The 24,931-nt window shown below is 35.9% G+C and overlaps 1 protein-coding gene across 4 annotated transcripts in view; it reads left to right on the forward strand.

Moving 5' to 3' along the window:
* LOC150077582 (serine/threonine-protein phosphatase 1 regulatory subunit 10-like) overlaps positions 1-24,931 on the forward strand; it is a 540,490-nt gene that overhangs the window by 193,492 nt on the left and 322,067 nt on the right. For 3 of the 4 annotated variants that reach the window (XM_090385982.1, XM_090385983.1, XM_090385989.1), the window contains one exon: positions 11,908-12,005. In XM_090385982.1, the coding sequence (XP_090242108.1) occupies positions 11,908-12,005 (98 nt within the window). Of the gene's footprint in view, positions 1-11,907; positions 12,006-13,221; positions 13,486-24,931 lie in introns of those variants that run through there. The other variant, XM_090385986.1, reaches the window with a different exon arrangement.

Here is a 24,931-nt window from a genome sequence, read left to right on the forward strand (position 1 = left end):
AATTTACACACTCACATATTTATCTTGTAATTATGCTTTCAGGCTTTTTTACAGTCAGTATTTTCTTTGTAAAATTATCCACAATGCATGTTACGAAATAAGTAAATTATAAAAACTTTTGTACAATCAATAGAATATAAAATAATTAGAAAATTGCTGTGAATTAAAGAAAAAAAAATTTTTTTTTCATCAACTGAATTTGTCTCTACAGAAATAATTAGAAGAATTATTTGGCTGAAGGAAGAAATCTTATTTCAATTGCATGTTTTCAGGCATTCTATTAATGTCTGAAAACATGCTTTACATGCTAATAATGATCTACCACTGTAAATCATTATTCAAAAAGATTTACAGTGGCAGACAAAAAAACTGCATCACTTGTGTATTTTGCAAATGTGTTTGCAAATATGTTCAAAATGCATTTGTTAGATGGGATATATATCTCTGTGAATGAAATCCAATAAAAAGACTCCACCTGATATACCTAATCGCCATAAATATCTTCCCAAAGGTAAAATGCATAATTAATGGAAATATGGGAAATTATTACAACCAAACAAATTTTATTGCATTTACGTGTACAAACTGAAATGACAAGTTAATGTAATAGTATTATGTACTGTAAATCAACAAAATTAGTCCTCAATATTGTTCCTCCTCCTCCTCGAGCTGCAATTATATCCTTTCAATGATCTGGCATAGAGTTAACTTCTGGATATATGGTTGCCCAATTTCATAGCATCAAACCCTTACAATACTCTCCTGCAGCTCAGTCTTACTTTTTGGCTTCTTCTGAGCAATTTTAGACGACATTATGTTCCAGAAATTTTCAATAGGGTTCAAATGTGGACTGTTGCCAGGCCATTCCAACACTAATGCCAGCATTTTTGAGATATGACTGCACCTTAAGGGAGAAAAATGAGGGAAATCATTGGTGTAAGTATGTTTTAAGCCTTTTGAGTCAAGACAAACTCATCATTAAATCTAAATAGCACGAAACTTACTAAATTTGCTGTGTGGCAAGATACTGAGTCATGTTGAAAATTGCAGTTTTAGAGGTCTGTGTGGTGATTCCTAATAACGGGTTTCAGGCACTCCTCCAAGATAACAGTGTAGGTTTCTGCATTCACTGTTCTGTTAATAAACTTAATTTGCCCCATCCCTTTGCTTATGTATTTTGAGACCATCTGACTGACATGGAACTTTACAGTCAGTGTTATGCAGTCTGGATGGTATGTCTCCGATTTTTGTCTTCTGACATATCGCTTCCCATCCGAGCCATACAGATTGAATTTCGATTCGTCAGAAAAGATGATGTCCCATTGCTCTTTTGTCCATGAAATATGCATTTTAATTCAAGCAAGTTGCTGCTTCCTCATTTGTTAGGTCAACAAAGGCTTCTTCTTGGGCCGATAGGCATGCAGACCACATTCCAAAAGCTGTCTTTGAATAGTTTGTGCACTTGTTTCAACAGAGGCCATCTCAAAGTCCAGTTTTAGATCAGGAACACTAGCATGGCGATTAGGAAGGCATAGCAGTTTTAAATATCAATCTTTGGAAGGTGTAGTCACTCTCTTATGGCCTGGTCCAGGTCTTCTCTTCACATCGCCGATTTCACACTTTAATTTCAGCACCCGGGATACTGTTGATTGGTGGCAGCCTATTTTATCAGTGATACCACACGTAGAAAGCCCTTCCTGGGACAGAGCAACAGCTACACTCACTTTTTTTTTTTTTTTTTTTTTTCTTGGTGTCAACCAAACATATGAAGCCAATGCTTGCACTTCCACAAAACAGGATACTAATGAGCGTGTATATCCTTTCAGTGTCTCCCAATTTATAGAAATGGCTGATGCAATACCTTAAAATTACTTTCTGATGCAATATAAGCATTATCTTTGTGACAGACAAAATGACTGTAATTGAACAATATCTTATATGTTTCACTACAAACGTTACTTTTTTTAAGGTGATGCAGTTTTTTTTTCTGCCACCGTATATATTCCTCTCAAGGAAGTTACTATGCTTTATTTAGAATTTAGAAGCACAGAAAAATTAGAGCACAGCGTGAATGGTTTATTTCCTTGAAATATAATGTCATGGCTTCTACTTTTTTTTTTTTTTATTTCATTAGCTTTTATTTGTTACTGGTGGAAAACAGAGTAACTTAAATAATGCAACTTCTTGGAAACAAACAAAACTAGAGTGGTACCTGTCAGGAATCATGCAAATGCAAAAACAAGAGAAGTTGAAGAAAATTGGCATTCAGCACCTATTGGTTCTTTCAAACAATTACTGTGTGAATGGCATAAAATATTACTTCAAAGTACCAGAGTAAAAGTAATCTATATTTTGGAAGATAGAAATTCACGTGGATGGGGGGACTGCAGATTTTTTCCTATCGAGTGGCAGGTCTTATGTGACACTCCAGCTTTAATGTTTTACAACTCAGAAATTTGGATTGATAATAAAATAATCACCACATTGGAATTCTCTGTTTGTTAGGTCTAATGTTGAGTGGATAGATAACTGACCTTTGTTTTCATATATGGAACACGACTGGATGGAGGGATTCACAGTTTCAGTTGCTGGGAGGCATTTCATCTCACATGAACTCAAGAATATGAAGATTTTTGAAGCAAAGCAGCTTTGCAACTAGTGGTGGTTGTTGTTACCTTTTTGTTACCTGAGTAACAAATCAATGTGTACAATTTTTAATGTTGTAAGTTAGATACATTTTAAACACCGACTTTTCCCTCCATAATAGAAAACTAAATTTGAGGTGAAAACTGTGTGTTCTTGTCAGCCACATCTATTCTGGGTGCAGGAACTTGAAAGAAAATTATTTCCCACCACATGCATTGTCCAGAACAAGTATGATTTGCAGTTATCAAATATTATTAAAAAGTTAAAAATTAAGTTTAGATTTATGTTACTGAGGAAGGAATCTAGTGTTCTTGAATGTGTAATATGTAAATTTTATTTTAAAATAATGTGCAGTTGGCCTGAATTTATTTCCAAATGAAAATTGTTAAATTCAGGTTTTTTTTTTTTTTCAGAAAGTATTCTTTTGTTTGCATTTGAGATGTCCTACGAAAGCTACATAAGCAATAATTTTATAACATAATGTTATCTGCATTGCACGTTAAAAATTTTTAGCTGTAATGTAGTAGGCATTAAATTTTAATTGAATTTCGTGAATAAACCTTATTTCATAATAATAAAAAAAAGTATTGAAGTAAATATAACTTTTTTTTTTTAGTAAACACATTTCAGAAAACATTTTTCTGTCATGTTCTATCAGTAGATATTTATAAATATACAACGTACAAATATAAAAAGGAAAAACCAACTTCAGTTGCCCTTTACATGTTGAAACATATTATATTATTAATCTCAAAATATGTTTTGAACATCAGGAACAGCTGATCTGATAATTTTGTTTTAAATTACAGGTTTCTGTTTCTTTTTCTCTGTTTTCAGAGGATACCATAAAAATTGTTTCCGGTAATCTTTTTTTCCCAATGTTCTTCCTCCAGAATTACCACACAAGCATAGTATTTTTGTCCAGGGGCTCTGAAGTTGATTTAGTCCCTTCATTTATTAATTCTAACAATTTTTCAATGAAATTTCATGACTAACATTAGAATTTGACAGATTGTTTTAACTCTGTCCTGACATAATTGTTATCACATTGAGTAATCTCAAAACTGGTAAAACTTTTAGCGAACCCCATTTTCTTTATTTGGTAGAATATTTATTCTAATGAAATCTCAAAGTTTAGCTTTTCTTAATGATTCGCTGCAGGGTGTTTCTAAATAAACAACCATTATTTCCTATTTTCTATCTGATGATTTTGGAGGTTTGTTTAGTGAATAAAATTAAGGCACATTGACAATTATTAGAACAGCATTTTCTGGCAGACTATGTAAAAGTTCCTTGTTTGCCAATTTTTCAAAATTAAATGTTCATTTCGCCATGATTTGCTTTTTTAAATTGAATTAGGAGTAAATCATCCCCTCTTCCTTACACCTAAAATAAATGTTTTCAGGAGTCAAGATGGTTCTAGACTCAAACTCCTGCAAGTTCTTCTGCTTGCTGATAAATTTGTTAAATCATTTTAACTCTGAGAAATATATTCAGTGTTATGCTTGTGTGTCTGGCAGGGAGGGGTAATTCTGAAAACTGGAAAACCTCCCAGTGAGAACACATTGAATTTATATTCCTTATTTGGAGTATATTGCTTGACTGTTTTTTTATTTTATATATATATATGTATATATATATATATATATATATATATATATATATTCATTATTTCCTGATTTCTGCTTGATTTTGGAGGCTTGTTCAGTTAAGCAGATTGGTAAGTTACATGATTGATCATTATAGCAACATTTTGGTAGGTTGGGTAAAAGTTTCTTGGATGTCCATTATTTTAAAAAAATAAATGAAAATTGACCTGATAATCCAATTTCCTTTACAGATCAAATTAGTAATAAATCATCACACATGCATGCATGAGGAAGAGGGTTGATTTATGATGTATACTTGTACTACCCATTAAGACACTAAATGTCATTTTTCTGGGGTTTTTAGATCTGAAGATATGTTTTTATAAAGTGACAGCTGTTTCTGGCAACAGTGTTGTGAATTCCTGTTCATATTGGGTTTCAGTCGGCCGCATCTGTCTCCAAAACTCATGTCAGTCTGCATGGATCCGGGCGCCTCCGTAGCCAGGTGGGAAGGAGCAGCAGTGCGCAGCATACGCTTCTTGATTAGACAGGGTTTCGAGCCCGTCACCACCAAATACGGAGGATGCGGAAAGGTCAGGGAATGACCACCGCATATCCCGGAGCAATATGGCCTTAGTTGCTAATGCTCCTAAAAACCAAATAATAACATAGCATGGATCAGATGATTGATTGAAGTAATGTCCAGAGGTGGCTCCAACAGTTTGGGGAAGGTGATTTGGACATAAAGGACAAACCAAGAGTTGGAAGGCCAACATCTGTTACAAACAATGAAAAAGGTGCCATTGACCAGCTCATTTGAAATAACATGTGCATAACCAGCAGAAAAGGGATGGTTGTTGCAAAAATGTCAAAGGGAAGTGTTTTGACTATCATCTACAGACAAAAATCTGTTCTCAGTGAATCCCTGACCTACTCACATAAGAGATGATGGCTGCAGGGAAAGAGATCTGTGAACGTCTTTGAGAAGTTTGTTGCTGGTGGTCCTAAGTCTTTTAAGGGGATTATCACATGATGAAACATGACTTCTGTTATGACCCACAAACTAAACACTATTCAGTAAAATGGGCACACCTGACATCACCTGTAAACAAAAAGCCAAACCTTCCAAATCATCAGTAAAATTTTTGGCTACCTTCTGGGATCAGTTTAGCATCATGAGGGGGAGAAGACAGAGTGATAATCAATTGAGACTGCTCATCGTGGACTAATGGTATTAGTGGAGTCCCTCAGGATTCAGTATTGGGTCCATTATTGTTTTCTGTATTTATAAATGATATTGATGATGGAATATCAAGCTTAATGTCCAAGTTTGCAGATGATACAAAGGTTGGCAGGGTTGTTAAGGACACTACTTACAGTATGCCGCTGCAACAGGATCTGGAAAGGTTGAGCAGATGGGCTGAGAGGTGGCAAATGAAGTTTAACATTGACAAATGTAAAGTACTACATATGGGAAACAGTAACCCCAGAGTAATGTATCAACTCTGTGATACTACACTGACAGTGGTAGAGAATGAAAAGGACCTGGGTGTAATTGTGCAGGCAGATATGAAGTTTTCTGAGCAGTGCAGATGGGCTGAAAGAGTAGCTCATCGTGTCTTGTCAATGATATACAGGAATTTTTCTAGCAGGGATAAGGTGGTGATTATTCCATTGCATAAGGCAATGGTCAGGCCGCACTTTGAGTACTGTATACAGGTCTGGAGGCCTCATTTCAAGAAGGATGTAGAGCTGCTGGAACGAGTACAGAGAAGGGCAACAAGATTAGTGAATGGAACAAAGGGTTGCTCTTATGAAGAAAGGCTTAAGTTTTGCAAATTAGTGTCTCGAGACTAGGCACCTGCGAGGTGATCTGATAGAGGTGTATATAGCCTTGAATGGTTTGAGCATGCTCGGTGCTGATGGGATTCTTCCTCTTGCTCAGAATAATCACCTTGAGAGGGCACAAATTCAAATTGAGGAAAGACAGATGTAGAATAGATGTGCGGAAATTTGCCTTTAGCCAGTGGGTAGTTGGTTGGTGGAACAGACTTCCATCCCTTGTTGTGGAAGTTGATAGCCTAAATAAATTTAAGGATCAGCTGGACAGGTATTTCAAACGAACGGGGGGTGAAATGGGAGTGTTTTTTTTTTTGGCTGATGTTGCATAAGCTTGCTTTCTTACATCATATGCCTCTGCTAATTCTAATAATTTTTGATTTCTTGGAAAGTGGAACAGTCATAAAAAAAAAAGTTTGTTCCTGGAAAAGCCTAATCAAGCTCTGAAATCCAAAAGACCTGAACTGAATTGGCAGGCATCAAGTTACATCATGATAACATGAGGCCACACACTGCACAGGTGATGCTAAAAGATCACCCAGCTAGGATGGAGCACAATGCCTCACTCACCCTTTAGCCCTGACCTAGCCCATCAATTTTTTTTTTTTTTTTCGTTTAGTAGACTGCAGGAATGCCTATGTTTTAAGGTGTTTTAGAGTGATATGGAACTCTTTTGTTGAAATTAAACATTAATTTAAATGTCAGCCTCCTGATTTTTTACCAAAGTGAATGCAGACTGGCTCTTAGTTCTTACAGAGTGTTTTCTTAAAGTTGAAAGATAATATTTTATGTATATGAGGTATGGTTGCAATATCTGAGATAATAAAGGTGTTACAACTTACTGTGCATTACTTATTGATCTGCCCTTGTATGTAAAACAGTGCCTTCCAGATGTTTCTCAACTCACTTTGTTTGAATATCTTCTGCTTGCCAATATTTTCTACATGTATTTGAGCAGAATGATAAATTATTTTTGATCCAGGTTTAGTTATTAATGTAAATAATAATTCTATTTTTACTTATGAGTTTCATTTCCATAAATATTTTGATTTAAGTATTTATTATTTTTTTTTAATGAAGACCCCAATCCTGAACGGTATTAGAACCTACAGTACTTTATACTCTGCAAGGGTCTCAGGCTGAAAAGACAGAAGATACTTGTTAACGTTAGACTTGGATTTCTGTATATTGTAATTTTCATGTAATACATGTGAAGTAAGCTTCTTGCAAAACAGTGCCTTCCAGATGTTTCTCAACTCACTTTGAATATCTTCTGCTTGCCAATATTTTCTACATGTATTTGAGCAGAATGATAAATTATTTTTGATCCAGGTTTAGTTTTAGTTATTAATGTAAATAATAATTCTATTTTTACTTATGAGTTTCATTTCCATAAGTATTTTGATTTAAGTATTTTTTTTTTTTTTTTTTTTTTATGAAGACCCCAATCCTCAAAGGTATTAGAACCTACAGTACTTTATACTCTGCAACTCAGGCTGAAAGGACAGAAAATACTTGTTAATGTTTCAGGCTGAAAAGATACTTGTTAACGTTAGACTTGGATTTCTGTATATTGTAATTTTCATGTAATACATATGAAGGAAGTTTCTTGCAGAAAGTAGAAGTCAAAGGGATGAATGAGGAAGAAGAAAGATTGGGAGTTTGGCAGTCATTGGATGGATCACACTAGTTTAGCATTAGTAGAGGCATATGATGCAAGAAAGCAAGCTTATGCAACATCAGCTAAAAAAAAAAAAAAAAAAAAAAAACCAACTTCACTGATCCATTTGTTCCAGATGTTTGTGTAGTTCTGCCTTGAATTTATTTAAGCTATCAATTTCCACAACAACAGTTTGAAGTTTGTTCGAACAATCAACTACCCACTGGCTAAAGGCAAATTTCTGCACATCTATTCTACATCTCTCTTTCCTCAATTTGAATCTGTCTGCTCAGGTTTGTAATCCGAGAAAGAGGAAGAATCCCATCAGCATTGAGCCTGCTCAATCCATTCAAGGCCTTGTACACCTCAATCAGATTGCCTCGCAGGTGCCTAATCTCCAGTAGCTGCAATTTGCAGAACTTATGTTTTTCTTTGTAAGAACACCCCTTTGTTCCGCTCACCAGTCTTCTCTACCCTTCTCTGGTTTTAGGTTATACCTTACACTATGGAGTTTGAGATTATATGTTATACGTAGGGCTTACAATACCGGTCAAAATCTTAATACCGGTATTTCGGTATTTTTAATTTATGAAACCGGGATACTGGTATTCCAAATACAAACATTTTTCTGAATATATTTTGATGACAATTAGATGCAATAAAGTAAGGAAAAAAAGCAAGTACTGTAATTACTTGAATTCATGTTTTAAATAAACTTTTATTGCAATAATAAATATTCTAAAAAAAAATTAAAATACAGTTATTCTAAAAAAAAAAAAAAAAAATACATTGTTAATGCAAAGTTTAGTTATGTTTAAGCATCCACACTACCTGTCCGAATAAAGTGAGCTCTTAAGAAACATAAGCAATCAATAGTATGATCGTTTAAAATGGATCTAATTTTGGTACATATTTGATTGGGGGGCAGAAAACACCCTTTCAGATTCTATTCTGGTACTGTTGTACTGAGATAATCGTAGTCGATCTCAGTCCATATTTTCTAGGCTTTGAACTTTTTTAGCAAAAATTGTTAAAAGTATTTCATTAATTTCCGACTCAAGTTCATCTTTTAAGATCTCATTAGAGTCATGCAATTTCTTATTTTGGGAAGAATTTGCAGAACACTGATATTCTGTTCCATGCTGGTCTTCCATGGTTGAATTATGTTCATCATTTTCTGAAGAAGAAATGTTTTATTAAGCGAAATATAATTTTCACTATAGTATCTTTACTGAGTCTGGGAGAGATCAAAGAGTAGGGATAAGGAATAAAGAAGAGAGCAAGCAAAGAGTGCAGTTAAGGAGTTCTTCACATATATAAATGCAAAGAACAGAAGGACAAATCAGATTGGACCCTTATGAAATGGACGTGGGACAGTATTATATACCACAGAAAACAACTCAACAGTTACTTTGCATCGATATTTACATAAAAAAAAACCCTTTGTGTGAATGAGATATTATGGAAGTGAAGTTGAAAAAATGTAATTAATGATGTTGAAATTTCAAATGATTATTTAATGAGAACTTTCATGCCTACAGTTGAGTAAAGCTCCTGTGGCTGATGGCATATACCCTATAATCTTAAAGGAGGCGGCAAGTGAGTGCATTGAACCATTAAGGCTAGTTATGAGAGCATCACAGGAGAGATTCCTTGGGAGTGTAACGGGAAATTACCAACCAGCCAGTCCAACTTCAGTAGTAGGGAAAATCATGGAGGCAATGATCAAGGGTGGAATTCAGGATCATTTAGATGGAAATGGAATTCTGTAGGATACACAGCATGGTTTTGTAAAGGGAAAATCATGTTTAATTAATCTGGTTAGCTATTTTGACAGGGTCATTCAGGAGCTGGACTTTGGGAATAATTTTGACATTGTTTATTTGGATTTCAGCAAAGCATTTGACTCAGTCCCACATGATTGGTTACTTTATAAGTTGTAGCTGGCTGGCATCATAGGGAAAATCCTTAGATGGATAGCACGATGGCTTGAGGGTGCCAGGCAGAGGGTTGTGATAAATGGTTATTCCTCAGATTGGGTTAATGTAAGAAGTGGGGTTTCCCAAGGATCAGTATTGGAACCACTGTTTGTTTTGATTATCTTAAATGACATCTATGAAGGGATGGAGGGCGTGTACACTTGGAGTTGAACCAAAGTCAGTAGTGGAGGAATGGGACTTGGGAGTTACGATATGGTCAGACTTGAAGTTGTCCGAGAATTGTGGGCAGGTTGCAATATTGCTTGGTGTGCTATCGAACATTTGCTAGTAGAGATAACGACATCATAATCACATAAAGATGATTTTATAATCTTTGTGATTAAATTATAGGCAATTAGTACCGAAAAATCGGAATTTTTGGAATCAATACCAAAAAAAAAAATGACCGGAATCCCGGTATTCTAAGCCCTAGTTATATGCTATGCTATTCCGTATCAATCTACAACAAGAACAATGGTGGCAAGTTTTACTGATACTAAGTAATAACCTACAAAATCTCTGTATAAGTTCAAAATAAACTAAGTATTGTAACTATGGATATAAAGTTACTTCTAGAAAATAAAATGGTAAAAGTTTAAGAAAAACTTCTCTATTAGCTGGAGCTGTAAAAACTTCGGAAAAGTTTGGAAGAGTATGGGAAAATTAGAATAGCTGTGCCCACCAGACTATTTGCAGAAAAGATGGAGCAGAAACTGAATGACTAAGAGATACAGAGTATAGAGAGATTTTCTAAGAGACGGGTAATTACTTACACAGAGTGTTCTCTTTTGAATTGGTTTGAAGCCTGAGAGCTTTTAGGGGGTGTCACCACAGATGCGGCGACTATATTCTACGGTAGGGAAATCTGAGCTATGTTATTTCTTTCCATTAAAACGCTTCTGTTTTGAGATTGGTTATAACAGAATTCCATCTGGGCAAGAAGTTTTTCTGAAAGTTCCTATTTGCCAGTTAAAGCTTATTTTCTATTTTTATACTGGGATTAAGGATGTGGATAACACTGGTACTCTTTTATATCATAAATATTATTATTATTAGCCATATGGTGCAAGGAAGCCTGAAGCTTATGCTGCACCAGCCAAAAAAAATAAAAATTCTGAATTACCAAGAGAGAGAGAGAGAGAGAGAGAGAGAGAGAGGGGGGGGGGGGGAAGGAAGGAAGGAAGAATGATGATATCCTGGGTGTGCCAAACTCATACTCACCAGAAAAGTATTTCATTGTTTTCTTATAAAGTAGAAATCAGATTTGCCTGTAGAATAGGTTTTAACTTTTTTACAAGTTAGGCATTAAGAAATAGTTAGCTTTGAATCCTTTATATAAATTGTTCTGAGAATCCTGTTGCATATGCTATACTAATCAAGCTTTCTTGTTAGATCAATATACATTGTTCATGATTTAGTGCTTCTTTATTAATATGCCAGTATTTTTACCTTGGCTGTGTTCAGATTTAGAAGCCCATTTATCCATTAGTATAATTTTATAATGCAGATCACTTGTCTGTAACAAAATTGTGTGTTTTATAAGTTTATACAACACATGTATTATATGTGTGTATGTATAAGTTTAATTCTTATGATGCAAAATGATTTCTGCAGTTTAAACGAAATATTCCTGGTACATTAGGTTGCAGGGATTAGATAAATATATTTAACTGTTTGGTGTTGGGATTACATTAGACATTTATATGAAAAGAAATGATATTGAAGATGCCAATTTTACTACATATTTCAAAGGAAAATTTTCATATTTAAATATTTGGCAGGAATGGATATAATTTTATTTACTTTTAATTCAATAAGAAAAATGATTATTTTAAAGACACTTCCAAGATTATTCAGCAGTGTTATGAAATTCTGTTGTTCAAATAGTTTTTAGGGTACAGATATGTTTTTAGATAATGTCTGTAAACATTTGTAATATTTTGACAACTTTCTCAATAACCTCATTCCAGTTTATGGTTGTTCGTCTGTGAACAAGGGTTGCATATTCTGATTTTTATATTTTTTGAGTAAAGCTAAATTTTGAATATAATTAATGATTAATGTATGTGTTACATGTTTGCAATGATAACTTTACTTTTAGTGCTTCAGTTGGAGTATTTAAATGCGATTTGAATACCACTTTTTTATGTTTGTAAATAAACAGCACTGACTCTTATTGCTTATGTTATTGCAGGCTCCTATAGATCCTCTCCAGCTGTTAAAAGCTTTAGGGCCCCTTCTTTCCCCTGATGGGGGCATAAAGACAAAAGCTGAAGTAATAAGACTATCTAGGTAAATAATCTGTTTTGATTTTTCTTTGAACCTTATAAATTGCATTCATTAAACTGATCCTTTTTTGTTATCTTTCACAGCTCTGACACTGGGAGGATCCTTTGAGGAGACAACTCTCACTGTTCAGGAGCTCAGTCATTCACTGTGGAAAATACTAATCTTTATTTTATTTATGTACTTCTTACAGAAGAGACCAAGTTCTTATTTGGATAAATATTTAAAAAGTATTTTTGATATATTTTTTTTTCTGTTACACATATTTGATACTTTCATCCATTTTACTGTAAAATATCTAGAATATTACTTGGGAAGGGGACAGAGGGATATCGTTAATTAAAAATATGAGTAGGCATTTCTATGGTACTGATTTTCGATACAGGGGTCAAAGAGACAGGTCATAACGCAGAATTATTGCCCCTTCTCTTAAATTACATATAACCAGAAATGGTAGAAATTAAAAAGTCAGAATATTTTAAAAATAAAGAAAAAAGGACTCAATTGACTCTTCTGTAATGCAGTATTATGATATGCATAGTTATGTGGCACCTTGCTTTTAAGTACTTGCCTAAAACCCCTGCCATTACACTCTAGTGTTATTGTAGGTTATGGTTGTCTGCGAACGTGTGTTGCAAATTTTGATTTACATATTTTGTGTATAAAAATTTATATACGGTTCCTCTACAGTATATTACATATTCTTACTGTCTGTAATCAGTGAGTGTAATAAAAGATGATAGTGTTTTTAAAAAAATTTAAAGCATTAAACATTAAAAAGAAAATAGAAGTTTTAATGTTTAACAAATTTCTTCTGATAATGTATTCACACACTGAAAAAAAAAAAAAAAAAAAAAAAACCTACATGTTTAAAAGAAAATTAGATGACATGAGCAATAAATCATAAATCTATGATTTATTTTACAAGAGAAGAAAATTGCAAGCTAGGCTGTGAAAAAGGGTTGGGGGACAATATAGAAGATTCTCAATTTCCTCCAGCTGAAAATTTAGCCAACAAAAACAAAACAATTGCTTATGTTTGTTTTATTATTTTAGTACATTTTCATTTGTTTTAATATGTTATTTGCAAATTATAGCGTAATACTTATTGATAAAAGTAAGTTTGAAATTGGGATAAGTTTTGAAAATTTATAGCATTTATAGAATCTATCCGTGACTGTTATTTGAAAATGATCATGATCCTTGTTAATTTCTACTATATTCTGAGTTTCAGGAACATATATCCTGTGTTATAGCAGGATTAGCAATGCTATTTTTTTTTTCAGGTATGTTTATAATCTATGACTTCAATTTGTAACGTGTATTGTTTAATTTTTCAGAATAAGAGAAAGTTGAATAATGAGAATTAACCATTTTTAAATGAAAGAAGTTGCAAATCATACTAGAACCTGAAGACATTCATCATTACTCCAACTATATTCCTGCTAGTGTACATAATTCACCAGTCTGGTTTTTTGGGGATGGGGTAAGCAGACAAAAATAGTTAAATGGTGAAGCTTTTAATATTTACTTAATAAGATAAGGGGGTAAAAAAATAAATACATAACAAAACCCTATCACTACAGTAGTCTTGTCTTCCAAAGGTTATTTCTCTTTCCAATGGATAATTGAACACTGGACTGGTAGATTAGCTTCCCTTTTTTACTTCTCTTCTTTAGTTATGGAAGTGCAGAATAAGAAATTATTTAAAGCTCTCTATTACAACATAGAGCTGTAAAGAATTTCTTACGCTATACTCCTTCCATAATTGAAAAAGAAAAATTCTTAGTGCACAGGGGCAAATTCCATACTTATGGTATACTAAAATTTACCCTGTTTGAAAATTCATATTTCTTACTTTTTCTGTTTTTGGTAATTGGCATATATGAATGTACCTGCTGGAAATGTTAACCTTGCCCATAGTTGTCTCACTTAGGTAATTGGAATTACTTTGGTTATTGCCCTAGGAAGGCTGTTTAGTTTTCATGAAAAATAAAGGTTTTTTTCCATTTAAGAAGGCATGATGTTGATAGTAGCCTATTATTGAGATAATAATTTGCCCACATAATTTGCTCTCTCTCTTATTTTTTTAATTTACATTCCTTTGTAGCATAATAGTTTAAATTGAATTGCATATAATACAGAAAAACATTTTGCAATGGACAACTCTGTGGCGTATTGTTTATTTTTATAGCAACCAAAATATAAATTCAAGAAATTTCAGTAGTTATATCAGAGCTGATTTTAAAATAAATAATAAGTTTTCTGTTTATACTCCGGGATGACCAAATGGTCAGAGGAGTTTAAAAGATACACAGAATACAAGAAACAGCACCGTATTCAGCAGCCATGGCCTTGAACCCCGGTTACTCAAGGCGTGTGTACTTCAAATGAGTTTATATTCAGATAATCATACTATGTGATTTTATTAAACCAACTCGATTATGATAATAATAATAATAATAATGTGCAGAGGGAACACAGTTAAAGCCATAAACACCTATGCAGTCCCAGTGCTAACACACTCCTTTGGGATCATAGATTAGACCAACAGTGAGCTGGAGGATATCATGAGAAAGACGAGGACAGTGTGGCCAAGAGCTGCCAACACCATCTGACGTCAGCCATGAAGAGACTGACAATAGCTTGGAATGAGGGAGGAAGGAGCCTGATAGACCTCATCGAGCAACAGAAGACAGTGATAGCTAACCTGATGGATTACTTCCAGAAAAAATGCAGCAGCGCTCTACCAGGCTATAAGGATGATAGTTAAGCAGCATACTCTACTCAACCTAAGTGAGGAGGCTCCTCCTGCTCAGATGGCATAAACAAACTTAGAAAGGTGGCCAAACAAGACAGTTTATGGCAGACATTACAATGACCTCCATCAAGGCCACATGGATAAAATGGTTTCCATTGCATGGCTCATGAGTGGGATGCTCTTTCCCGAGACTGAAGGATTCATGCTTGCCAACTTAGACCAGGTAATCGACACCAGAAACTAGAAAATACATCGCCAAGTAGCCCACAGTTCAGATGAAACATATCGACGATGCCACCTGGTCTCAGAAATAATACCCATACAGAGTACACTCGACTAGGTAGCCTTGATAATACATTAGAAACTAGCGAGGAAGTAGCAGTTGAACAAAGAAAGTGTTCTGTATTACAAGTATGAAGACCAGGCAGTACTAGAGACCCCAACCCACAGTCTGTACTGGGACTGTGCCATAATAACTGACTAGACAATTCCACACAACAAACTGGACATAACACTGTAAACTTCTTGTCAGCCCTTGTTGACAAGAAGGAAAAGCTACTTATTTCATTGACATTGTGTTGCCAACACTGGCAACCTCCAGAAAACCCACAAGGAAAAGATCAGGAAGTGCACAAATCTAAGGCAGGAGATCAAAGAGATGTGGCATATGCAACAATATTGACCATTCCTATCATATCATCGTGCCAACCACCAATATGGTGACAAAGACTACATAGCAGCTTAGCAATAATATCGTTCAGAGAACACATACAAGGACCTCCAGAAGGTCACAATCCTGAACAGGATTGTCGGAGTTGTTCAACCAACAGTAACACCAGCCATAAGAACCAACCAGTGCACTTGGTTGAACCCCCCCATTAGGGAAGAATAATATAGCAATAATCATATATAAATATTTTAATATAATTTCAGAAAAAATTAGAATATTATATTTGAAATCTTAATTTAATACCATTATGTGATCTTAGAAGTACAGTACAATTACAGAAATTTTATATGGTATTAGGCTACTTTTATCTAAAACAATTTTCATGCTCGCTTCCTCATGACAACCCTTGGGACTCGTGCTGCAAACCAAGTTGCCCAGCAGACGAAGCAGAGAAGTAGTAGGAGGTAGTTTTTGAGTTGTAAAACAATTTAAAGAAATTTTGTGCATGGAGAGTTAAAGTAATAATGTGAAAGTGTACAGAAACTTGAAAGAACAAATATTGTTCTGCACTGAAACAAATTGAATTTCCTTAACCTGTGAGTAGAGTTTTTATAATCTGTTTTTTAATTAACTAAAAAAAAAAAAAAAAAAAGTTAGACTGCAGCCATTATCAATCCACTGCAGGATGGAAGCCTCCTGAACAATTCATGTTGAGGGAAATGGACGATAATCTGCCGCGCTGGTCTGGGGTTCAGTCAAGGACATGAACCCTGGTCTGCTCAAAGAGCGTGTAGTACTGCACTCCTCCTCCTGATCACTCGGCTACAGAGGCTGCATTCATCAACTGCTATGTTTTAATTCTTTACAGAAATCAGATTTATCTGCCTTCAGATGACTGAATTTCAATGAAATCCAGCCTATTTTTATAGGCAACTGGGGGCAGCACTATGAAAAACACAAAGGATTTTGCCAATACGTTTACAATTTATTTAAAAATATAAAGCAAGTAAATATGAAAATATTTTGTAATAGAATGTGTATGTGTAAATTCCCCCTTTGCTCAAAGCCAGAAAACAAAGCCAATTTCTTAATAGTTAGGGGTAGTAAGATGTTTTATGTGACCCCCCCCCCCCAAATGTTTTATATTAACTGGGATTTTTTTAATAAGAGAAGCTAAATAAGCACTCTTTTGCAATCAAGTTGTTTTGATGAGTCAAAAAGGATAAAGGTGGGGGTGGTCAAAATTTACCCTGTTAAATAAGTGATTGCAATGTGATATGCAATATTGAAGCATTGACATAAGTGAGAAATGGGGAACAGAGATATAATATTTGTTCGTGTGAGTAATAATATGGCTAACATTAACCATCTCTACACACACACACACACACACACACACACACACACACACACACACACACACACACACAGCTATACACATCTTATAATCATGAAGCTTTCATTTTTGTTATAGTTGGTAAAGACAAAAATACATTCATCTTAAGCTGATATGTTATCATTTATTTGCTTGGTTTTAATTTTTTTTTTTTATGTAAACCCCAAACATGAGAGGTATTAGAACCTATAGTACTTAGTACTGTGCTTGGGTTGGAGGTTGAGAAGACGAAAGAGATATTTGTAGAAATTGGACTTGAACTTCTGTAGACTGTAATTTTCAGGAAATTTCTAGAAAATTACAGTCTACAGAAGAAAGAAAGGTTGTTCTAGAAAATGGCAGTTGAATGAATAAACGAGGAAGAGAAAAGTTGGTTCTGTGAGTTTGAAGTTGGACAGTAAATGGATGTTGGCTGGTGGCGGCACGTGTTTGGACTGTTTTGAAAGAGATACATCTCTAACTCTGTTAGAGATGAATCAACCTAACTGCCCTGTTCTGAGTGGAATCAAGAAGCCTGAGAGAGGTTTTGGGGCACCACCGCAGATGTGGGAACAATATTCCATGGCAGGGCGGATTTGCGATTTATACAGAGTGAGCTGCTGTTTGGAAGAACAGCAATGCCGAGAGCAAAAGAGAATACCAAGTTTTTTAGATGCAGAGGAAGCAATATTTGTAATGTGCTTGTGCCAAGAGAGAGAGATTAGAAGTCAGTGTAATCCCCAAAAGAGATATATCATTTTGCCTAGAAATTGGAGTGTCACTAAAGATAAGCATAGAGCAGAAGAATCCTTTTTGCGAGATATAACAGAAGACTGAGTTTTAGAAGGATTGAAATCAACTAAGTTGTCTTTGCCCCACTGGAAAATTACCCGAAGATCGGCATTTAAGGAATTGGTAGCAGATTTTAGAGAAGTTGAAGCTGATTGAGCAGGGCAAGGTTTCTCAAAATGGAAAGTAGAATGCAATGTGCTATCATTGGCAAAACTACGGATAGGATTTCCAGTCAATGGAAGAAGATCATTAATATACAAGAGGAAAAGAGTGAGGGAAAGAACTGAACCTTGGGGGACACCGGCATTAATGGAGAAGTTATGAGACAGAGAGCTATCTACCATCACTCTCAGTGAGCGATCAGAGAGAAAACTGGATAACCAATTACTAAAAACACTTGGCAAACCATAAGATGGAAGCTTGTTTAGAAGACCTTTATGCCAAACACGATCAAAAACCTTCGAGATGTCAAGAGCAACTACTTGTTTCATCGAACCTTTCCATTGAATTAGTCCATAAATGGGTAATATAAGCCAGTGGATCGATACTGACGGAATCCATACTGGCGATCGTTGATCAGACAGACGGTTTCTAGATGGTTTAAGAGTTGGCGGTTAATTGATTTCTCCATTACTTTAGAAAGAGTAGAAGTAATTGCAATGGGACGATAATTGGATGGGAGGGATTTGTCAGCCTTTTTAGGAACTGGCTGGATATGAGCAAATTTCCCAGCAGAAGTAAAAACACCTTTGGAATAAGAAAGTGAAAAAAGGCGGCAAAGAATAGGAGTATGTTCAGGAGCACAGGTTTTGAGAACAAGTGGAGGAATACCATCGGGACCTGGAGTTTTCTTAGCATCAAGATTTGTCAAAACCCTTCTGACATCCTTTTGATGGAAGAACACAGGAGGCATTGAATGGAGCGTGTTGGGAATGGTGGGAGGTGTTTTACCAAGATCATTAATACATGAGTTGGAAGAAAAATGTGATGCTAGCAGGTCAGCTTTATCCAGTTACAGCAATACCCCGCATAGCACTGATGATTGGTACCAAAACTATTCTGTTGCTATGCAAAACCGTGCTGATTGAGGTATAATTATAATGGTTTTTAATTGAATGAGTTCCAGAGACAGTCTATAAACAAATTATAATTGATCTATAAACAATTTGTGCTTGATTTGAAATTTAAAAAAATACTGCAAACATTTATTAATGAAAAGGTAACATCATGAGAGATGAGAAAAACCTTGAAAAAAGCAGTTGTTTATTTAGGTATTTCAATAATGAAGTCTGAAGTCATCCTTTTTCTCAGCTTAGTCTTTGTAGCATCAAATCCCATCTTGAAAATTTGCCGTATCTTGTTGCTATGTTCAACATTCAGATCTCCATTCATAATTGCCTCACAGGCCATGTCAACCCCCCTGAAAAACTCCAGTTCTTCTGTTGAAAATTCGTTTGGTGGCACTTCAGTGTTATCTACTTCAGAATTGTTTTCCTCTTCTGCATATGCAGTTTGTTCATCAATTTCAAGGAGAGTTGCATCATCTAAATTCACTTGCATGTGAGTCAGTGCAGTCGTACATTGGCAGTATCCAAAGTTTCGAATTCCAAGTCTTTTCCAACTTTCACAGTATCTTTGGCAATTATCTTCACAATTATTTGGCATTTATCTTCACAATTATCTGAACTTGCGATTCAAAACCAGTGAAATCATTTACCAAATGGAGCAAAACATGCTACCAAACAGTTGGCAGTGATTTCTAGCCAAGATGCAGATATATTTTCGATTGTATTTAAAGGGTGGTCTAAAAATCAATTTTAGCAAGACTGAAATGTTGTCTTCAGGGCCAGGACACGTTCTAAATATTGCAGGTTTTAAAATCAAACAAGTCGATAAATTCAAATATTTGGGATCAATCTTACAAAGTGATGGACCATCCCAAGCAGAGATCAATAAGAGAATTACAGATGGCAGAAAGGCTATCGGCATGTTAAACTCTGTTCTGTGGAGCAAAAATATCCTAAATAAAACAAAGAAACTTATATTTCAAACGATTGTACAAAGTCTTCTATTGTATGGAGCGGAAACCTGGACATTGAAGAGGCGAGCGGAAATCAAATTGCTCTCCACAGAAATGAATTTTTGGAGACGCTCAGCAGGAACTTCTAGAAGAGACAGAAAACGGAATGAAGACATAAGGGAAAAAATGGAAGTGAGAAAGACTTATTGACACCATCAAAGAAAATCGTCTAACATGGTATGGACATGTAAAACGGATGCAAGAAAACAGATATCCAAAAGCTATCCTGGAATGGATACCTCCTGGAAGAAGAAGAGGATGATCTAGGAGGACATGGATGGATGGAGTACAGGAGTGCATGACAGCCCGATTCTTAACTGACCAAGACACCTTGAACCGCACTTCATGGCGGGAAAAAATTCCTAATGAGAAATAATTTGTAGGCTGAGGAAACCCATTGTAAATGGAAACACTCCTCTTGAAGAAGATTTAAAGGGGTAAAAAATAAATTGTGAAATGAAAAGTTTGAAAAGCTATCACACACACCTCGTCAGGATGGAATTAAGAATACATTCAGTCCTTGTATAGCACGATAGTTGTGTTCCTAGAAACCCTCATGCAATATAAACAACAGGCCCTATGGGAAAAATAGGGTAAGGTGCCGACCACTGAAGTTGAACACACATTTGTAACCAAAACATTACCAAACACAATAAATCGTAATAAAATACGTATTTTATTACGACTATTATGTAATAAAATATTGCTAATGCTTTTGCTTCTATCGTAAGCAAACTTGTTTTTTGTTTGATTTTTTATCCAAACAGATGACAGCCGTTCCATCTCTTCCAATTCTTTGTCTTAATCTAATGGATTTTAATTACACTGAGTTGTTCCTGCTATCAAAGTTGTTTTTATTTTCTCTGCATTGTTTGTAATTCTTGGCGTTGCCTCATTTAGGCCTGTAGTAGCACGTGCAATATTACTTGGTCTTTCATTTCACTCAAAGCGTTTCACAATTTCATATTTTTACTATATCGGCAGAGGCAGACTGGTCATAAGCCTTGCCGGGGAAACCCCGGTGGGCCGGAGGCTGGTGTGATTTTGGCCATAAATGGTAGTATGAGGTCACTATAAATTTTCCCAGCTAAGAATTTTTGACCCAGTCCGCCTCTGTTTATCGATATTGCTTTTCCTTTTCTCTCTGAATCTGCAGTGTCTTCACCAGGACACTTCCTTTTCACACCTTTTAAGTATTTTACTCATTTTTAGGGAATAAAGCACAATTACAAAATGAGGAGGCACGCTTGATACACATAAACAAAGCTGTGCGCGTGTAGCAACTGAATAAACAACACCGTAAAGGCAGAGTTTAACACCTCACATTTTACTAAAGCACATCTCTAGGAGTTACTACCATAAAAAAAATAAAAACAATTTCCAGTTGCGTTTCTGCTAGTGGAATCTGTTATAAACTGGTAGTAAAGTTGATCTAATTGCATTTGCGATTATACTGACAGCTGGAATTGTGTTGGTTTTTACGTTATTATGGTGACATGTGTTTCCCCTTCACTGATATAAGAAACATAAATACATTTTCAGAATCTTCTCTTCATTCCTATCGTGTTGCGTTCGATTGGAGTGATTCTGCATTCGACTGCCATTTCTTGTAAACACAAAGGCGAATCGTGCATAAGCGAATTCTTTTCGTGTTATATAAGATATCGTTCCCCTATTTATAAATCATGTATGATCGAATTCGTATAATGTAAACATGTGTTATACGTGGACTGACTGTACTGAACACTGTTGCACCTTGCCTCTGACTGCCCAAGGGGAGCTATTGGCACATGTGCATGTGAGACAATAAAGTTAGCACCACAGCATATATGTACCGTACGTAGGCTGCGACAATTCAGCATATATGTATAGTACCTGTCTAGGCTATTGAATGAGTATTAATATGTACAGTAAATTTTCTGACTTAATTGAAAACCGTGTTATAGTGAAACCCGTGCTGTTTGAAGCCATGCTAAGCAAGGTATTGCTGTATATATATTTTAGTTGCTTAGTAAATAGGGCCTTTTGTTGAAGAATAGTTTTTGTGGTACGGTAGAACTTTGATTGGCCATCAGGGTACGGGACTGAGACCATGATGGATAATAGAATAGACAGATAATAGAATATGTACAGAGTTGTTAAAATTAAAGTATCCCTGTGTAGAGGGTGCTGGAGTGATTTCTACGGCTCGTACTGAAGAGAAATTTGGACAACAGGTACAATAAAGAATGCACTCGCCAACAGCAGTTAACATTCAAAGAACAGCATTTTCTACAGCAGAACATAATATGTCAACTGATATAGCCATTCATGACTACTAATGCTGTCCTTTAGATCTGGCAAAGTTTGACATCCTTCCCAATACACCTGGTTCTTTAAAAAAAAAAACCTCACAAACCAGAAGTTGCATGGGGTGAAGTCCGGTGATCGGGCTGGTCAAGATGTCTGTAAACAACAGCTGATGACCCATTTGTCTGTAAAGTGTTGCTTAGCAATCTTTGGTCACAATGTTGGATATGGGTTGGTGGCACCATCTTGCATGAATGTGGTATCATGAAAGCAACCATGCTGTTGCAGCTCTGGTATTGCAAAGTTTGCCAACATTTCATAATATTGCTGTCTAGTGAGGGAACAAGCGTGGGGTTCAGTCGGTGTTACCTGTTCGAAAAAAAAAAGCCCAATCATGAATGTGGCCATAAATCCACACCACACTGTCACTTTTGGAGAATGTAACGAGACCTCTCGGGTAATTCGAGGGTTTTCTGTTGCCCAAATGCGACAGTTGTGCGTATTCACTTGTCCATTTAAGCAGAAGTGGGCTTCATCACTCCGAAGGATGTTCCATGGCCAAGTGATATCCACCGTGATTCGCACCAGAAACTGAAGTGCGTATGTGAAACGAATATCTGCATCACCATGCTTTAGCTGCTGTTGCATATGCATCTTGTAGATAGTACCACAACACCTGATGCAGTACTAGCCTTACAGTGGAATATGGCATGCCCACTTCACAAGAAATGGCTGGCACACTTGTGCTACCACATTGAGATTGATCTGATAAATCCACGACAGCCATAGCCACATCTTCAACATAAGAGGAGTCCACTTGTTTTCGACCTGTACCTGGTTGAACATGAAGATGTCCTGCCACTTCAGATTTTGCAATCATTTTGCGGACAGCACAAACAGTCATAGGTCCATTCCTTATGCACTTCTGATGCTGGAATTCTCGATAGCCACAGCAGCATTATTGCTGTTCTGATAGTTCGGCTTCACTAATAGCGCATTTTCCTGCAATGTTGTTGCCAAACAGCTGTATGATTTTGAACAGACTGCCTTGCTTTTATACAGTATAGTAGAGCTGAGTAGTGGCACTGTGGCAATAACTTACGATTATGCAAATAACGCAAGTTAATTGAATAATCGTAACTAAGATAGTTATGCACCATCAGTGACAAATTTTGTAACAAATTTTTTTCTCCAATAAATGGTGAGTTCATTCTTTATTGTACCTGCTGTCCAAATTTCTCTTCAGTACAAGCCTTAGAACTTGCTCTGGAGCCCTCTACATAGGGATACTTTAATTTTAACAACCCTGTACATTAAAAACATTATATAGTATTGGTGTAATACACCATAGTTAACCCATAAACTTGAACTGCGTATGTAGGGTAGATGGCATCGTTTTAATTGTATCTCATATTGTGGTTGCCTTTACAACGAGATAGCTGCTATTGCATTACTTCAAGTAACCCTTCTCTAGTAGAGAAGACTACTGTTATTTATTTTCAGCGGTACCACCACCCAGACTAGAGAAGCGTTATTTATTTGAAGTAATGCAATAGCAACTATCTCGTTTTGATGGCAACCACAATATGAGATACAATTAAAATTATGCCCTCTACACTACATACGTAGTTCAAGTTTATGGGTGTATTTACACATACTATATAGTTAATTATCAAAACCCATTAGGATTATGCCCTGTGCATTTCGTTTTCAAAATACATTAAAAACATTATACATGCAATAGACTGGGTCATCTAATTTGTTTATTTTATAATCCAGGGGGCTCACATCTTGTGAGCATGGGCTTGGCACATTTTATAACCATAACCTTGGCACACTATTTTAAAATGATATCCTGAGCTGGATATCATCATTTTTCTCTTTCTTGGTGATTCCCTTCTACTTCTGACTCTTGTTGTCTCTCTCTCTCTCTCTCTCTCTCTCTCTCAGGGTAATTCAAATTTTTTTGGCTGGTGCAGCATAAGCCTCAGGTTTCCTTGCAACATATGGCTAATAATAATATATAACCTAATGAAATTTCATTAAACTTTAATTATTTATTTTTTACCAGGTGACCAAAAAATTATAGTACAGCACCTACCTATACAGGCTGTCTCAAAAATATTGGTACAAACGTTTAGGGGAGGTAGGTAATATCTAAAGGAATGTGAATTGCATAGGAACCCATAACCGGAAACGTCACGGGAAAGTAGTAGCAGAGGCACAAGAAGCAAAAATGACACAAGACAGTAATTAGTGGCAAACATTTATTTGACACAATATTAACAATGGAGTAAGAGATGGATGCATTTCATGATGTTACAACAGATGCTCGAAGGTTCCACCATGAGACGCGATGCATGCATGACACCGAAGCAGCATGGATTGGTGGACACGGTCGAACACACCTGGAGTTTATTTTAAAAGTAGCAGCAGCGCAGACAAGTCTCACCACGAGATCCATTTCACTCTACACAGGCGATTCATACAAGATAGATGTGAGGGCTCCCCCACAGAAAGAAATCAAGGCTCGATAAATCAGGTGAGCGTGGGGGCCAGGCAATGGGTGTAACGAGGCCTATCCATCGACGCCCAAAAACGCCTGTCCAAATGGTCACAAGCACACCTTCCATAATGGGTAGGCGCCCCGTCATGTTGAAACTAAATGTTGCGTCTCACATTTGCTGGAACATCGTCAAGTAACGCTTGTAGAACTTGTTCAAGAAAGATCCGATATTTAGCGGAGTTCATGCGGGATGGTAACAGGTATGGGCCGACTAAGCAGTCACCAACCATACTGCCCACACATTTATTGCGAAGCGATGTAGTGCCGCATTTGGCGCGCACCGTGTGGGCCCTGCTAATCCATTCACTAGGTGCGTGTCTGCCAGCTCACAGTTTGTATATCAATGCATGCTCTTCGTGCGGTAACTACTGCTTGAATGAGTAAACCAGAAATTTTCCT

Source organism: Mastigoproctus giganteus, chromosome 12 (assembly GCF_048544385.1).
Source record: "Mastigoproctus giganteus isolate SK-2022 chromosome 12, ASM4854438v1, whole genome shotgun sequence".
Taxonomy (NCBI): Eukaryota; Metazoa; Arthropoda; class Arachnida; order Uropygi; family Thelyphonidae; genus Mastigoproctus; species Mastigoproctus giganteus.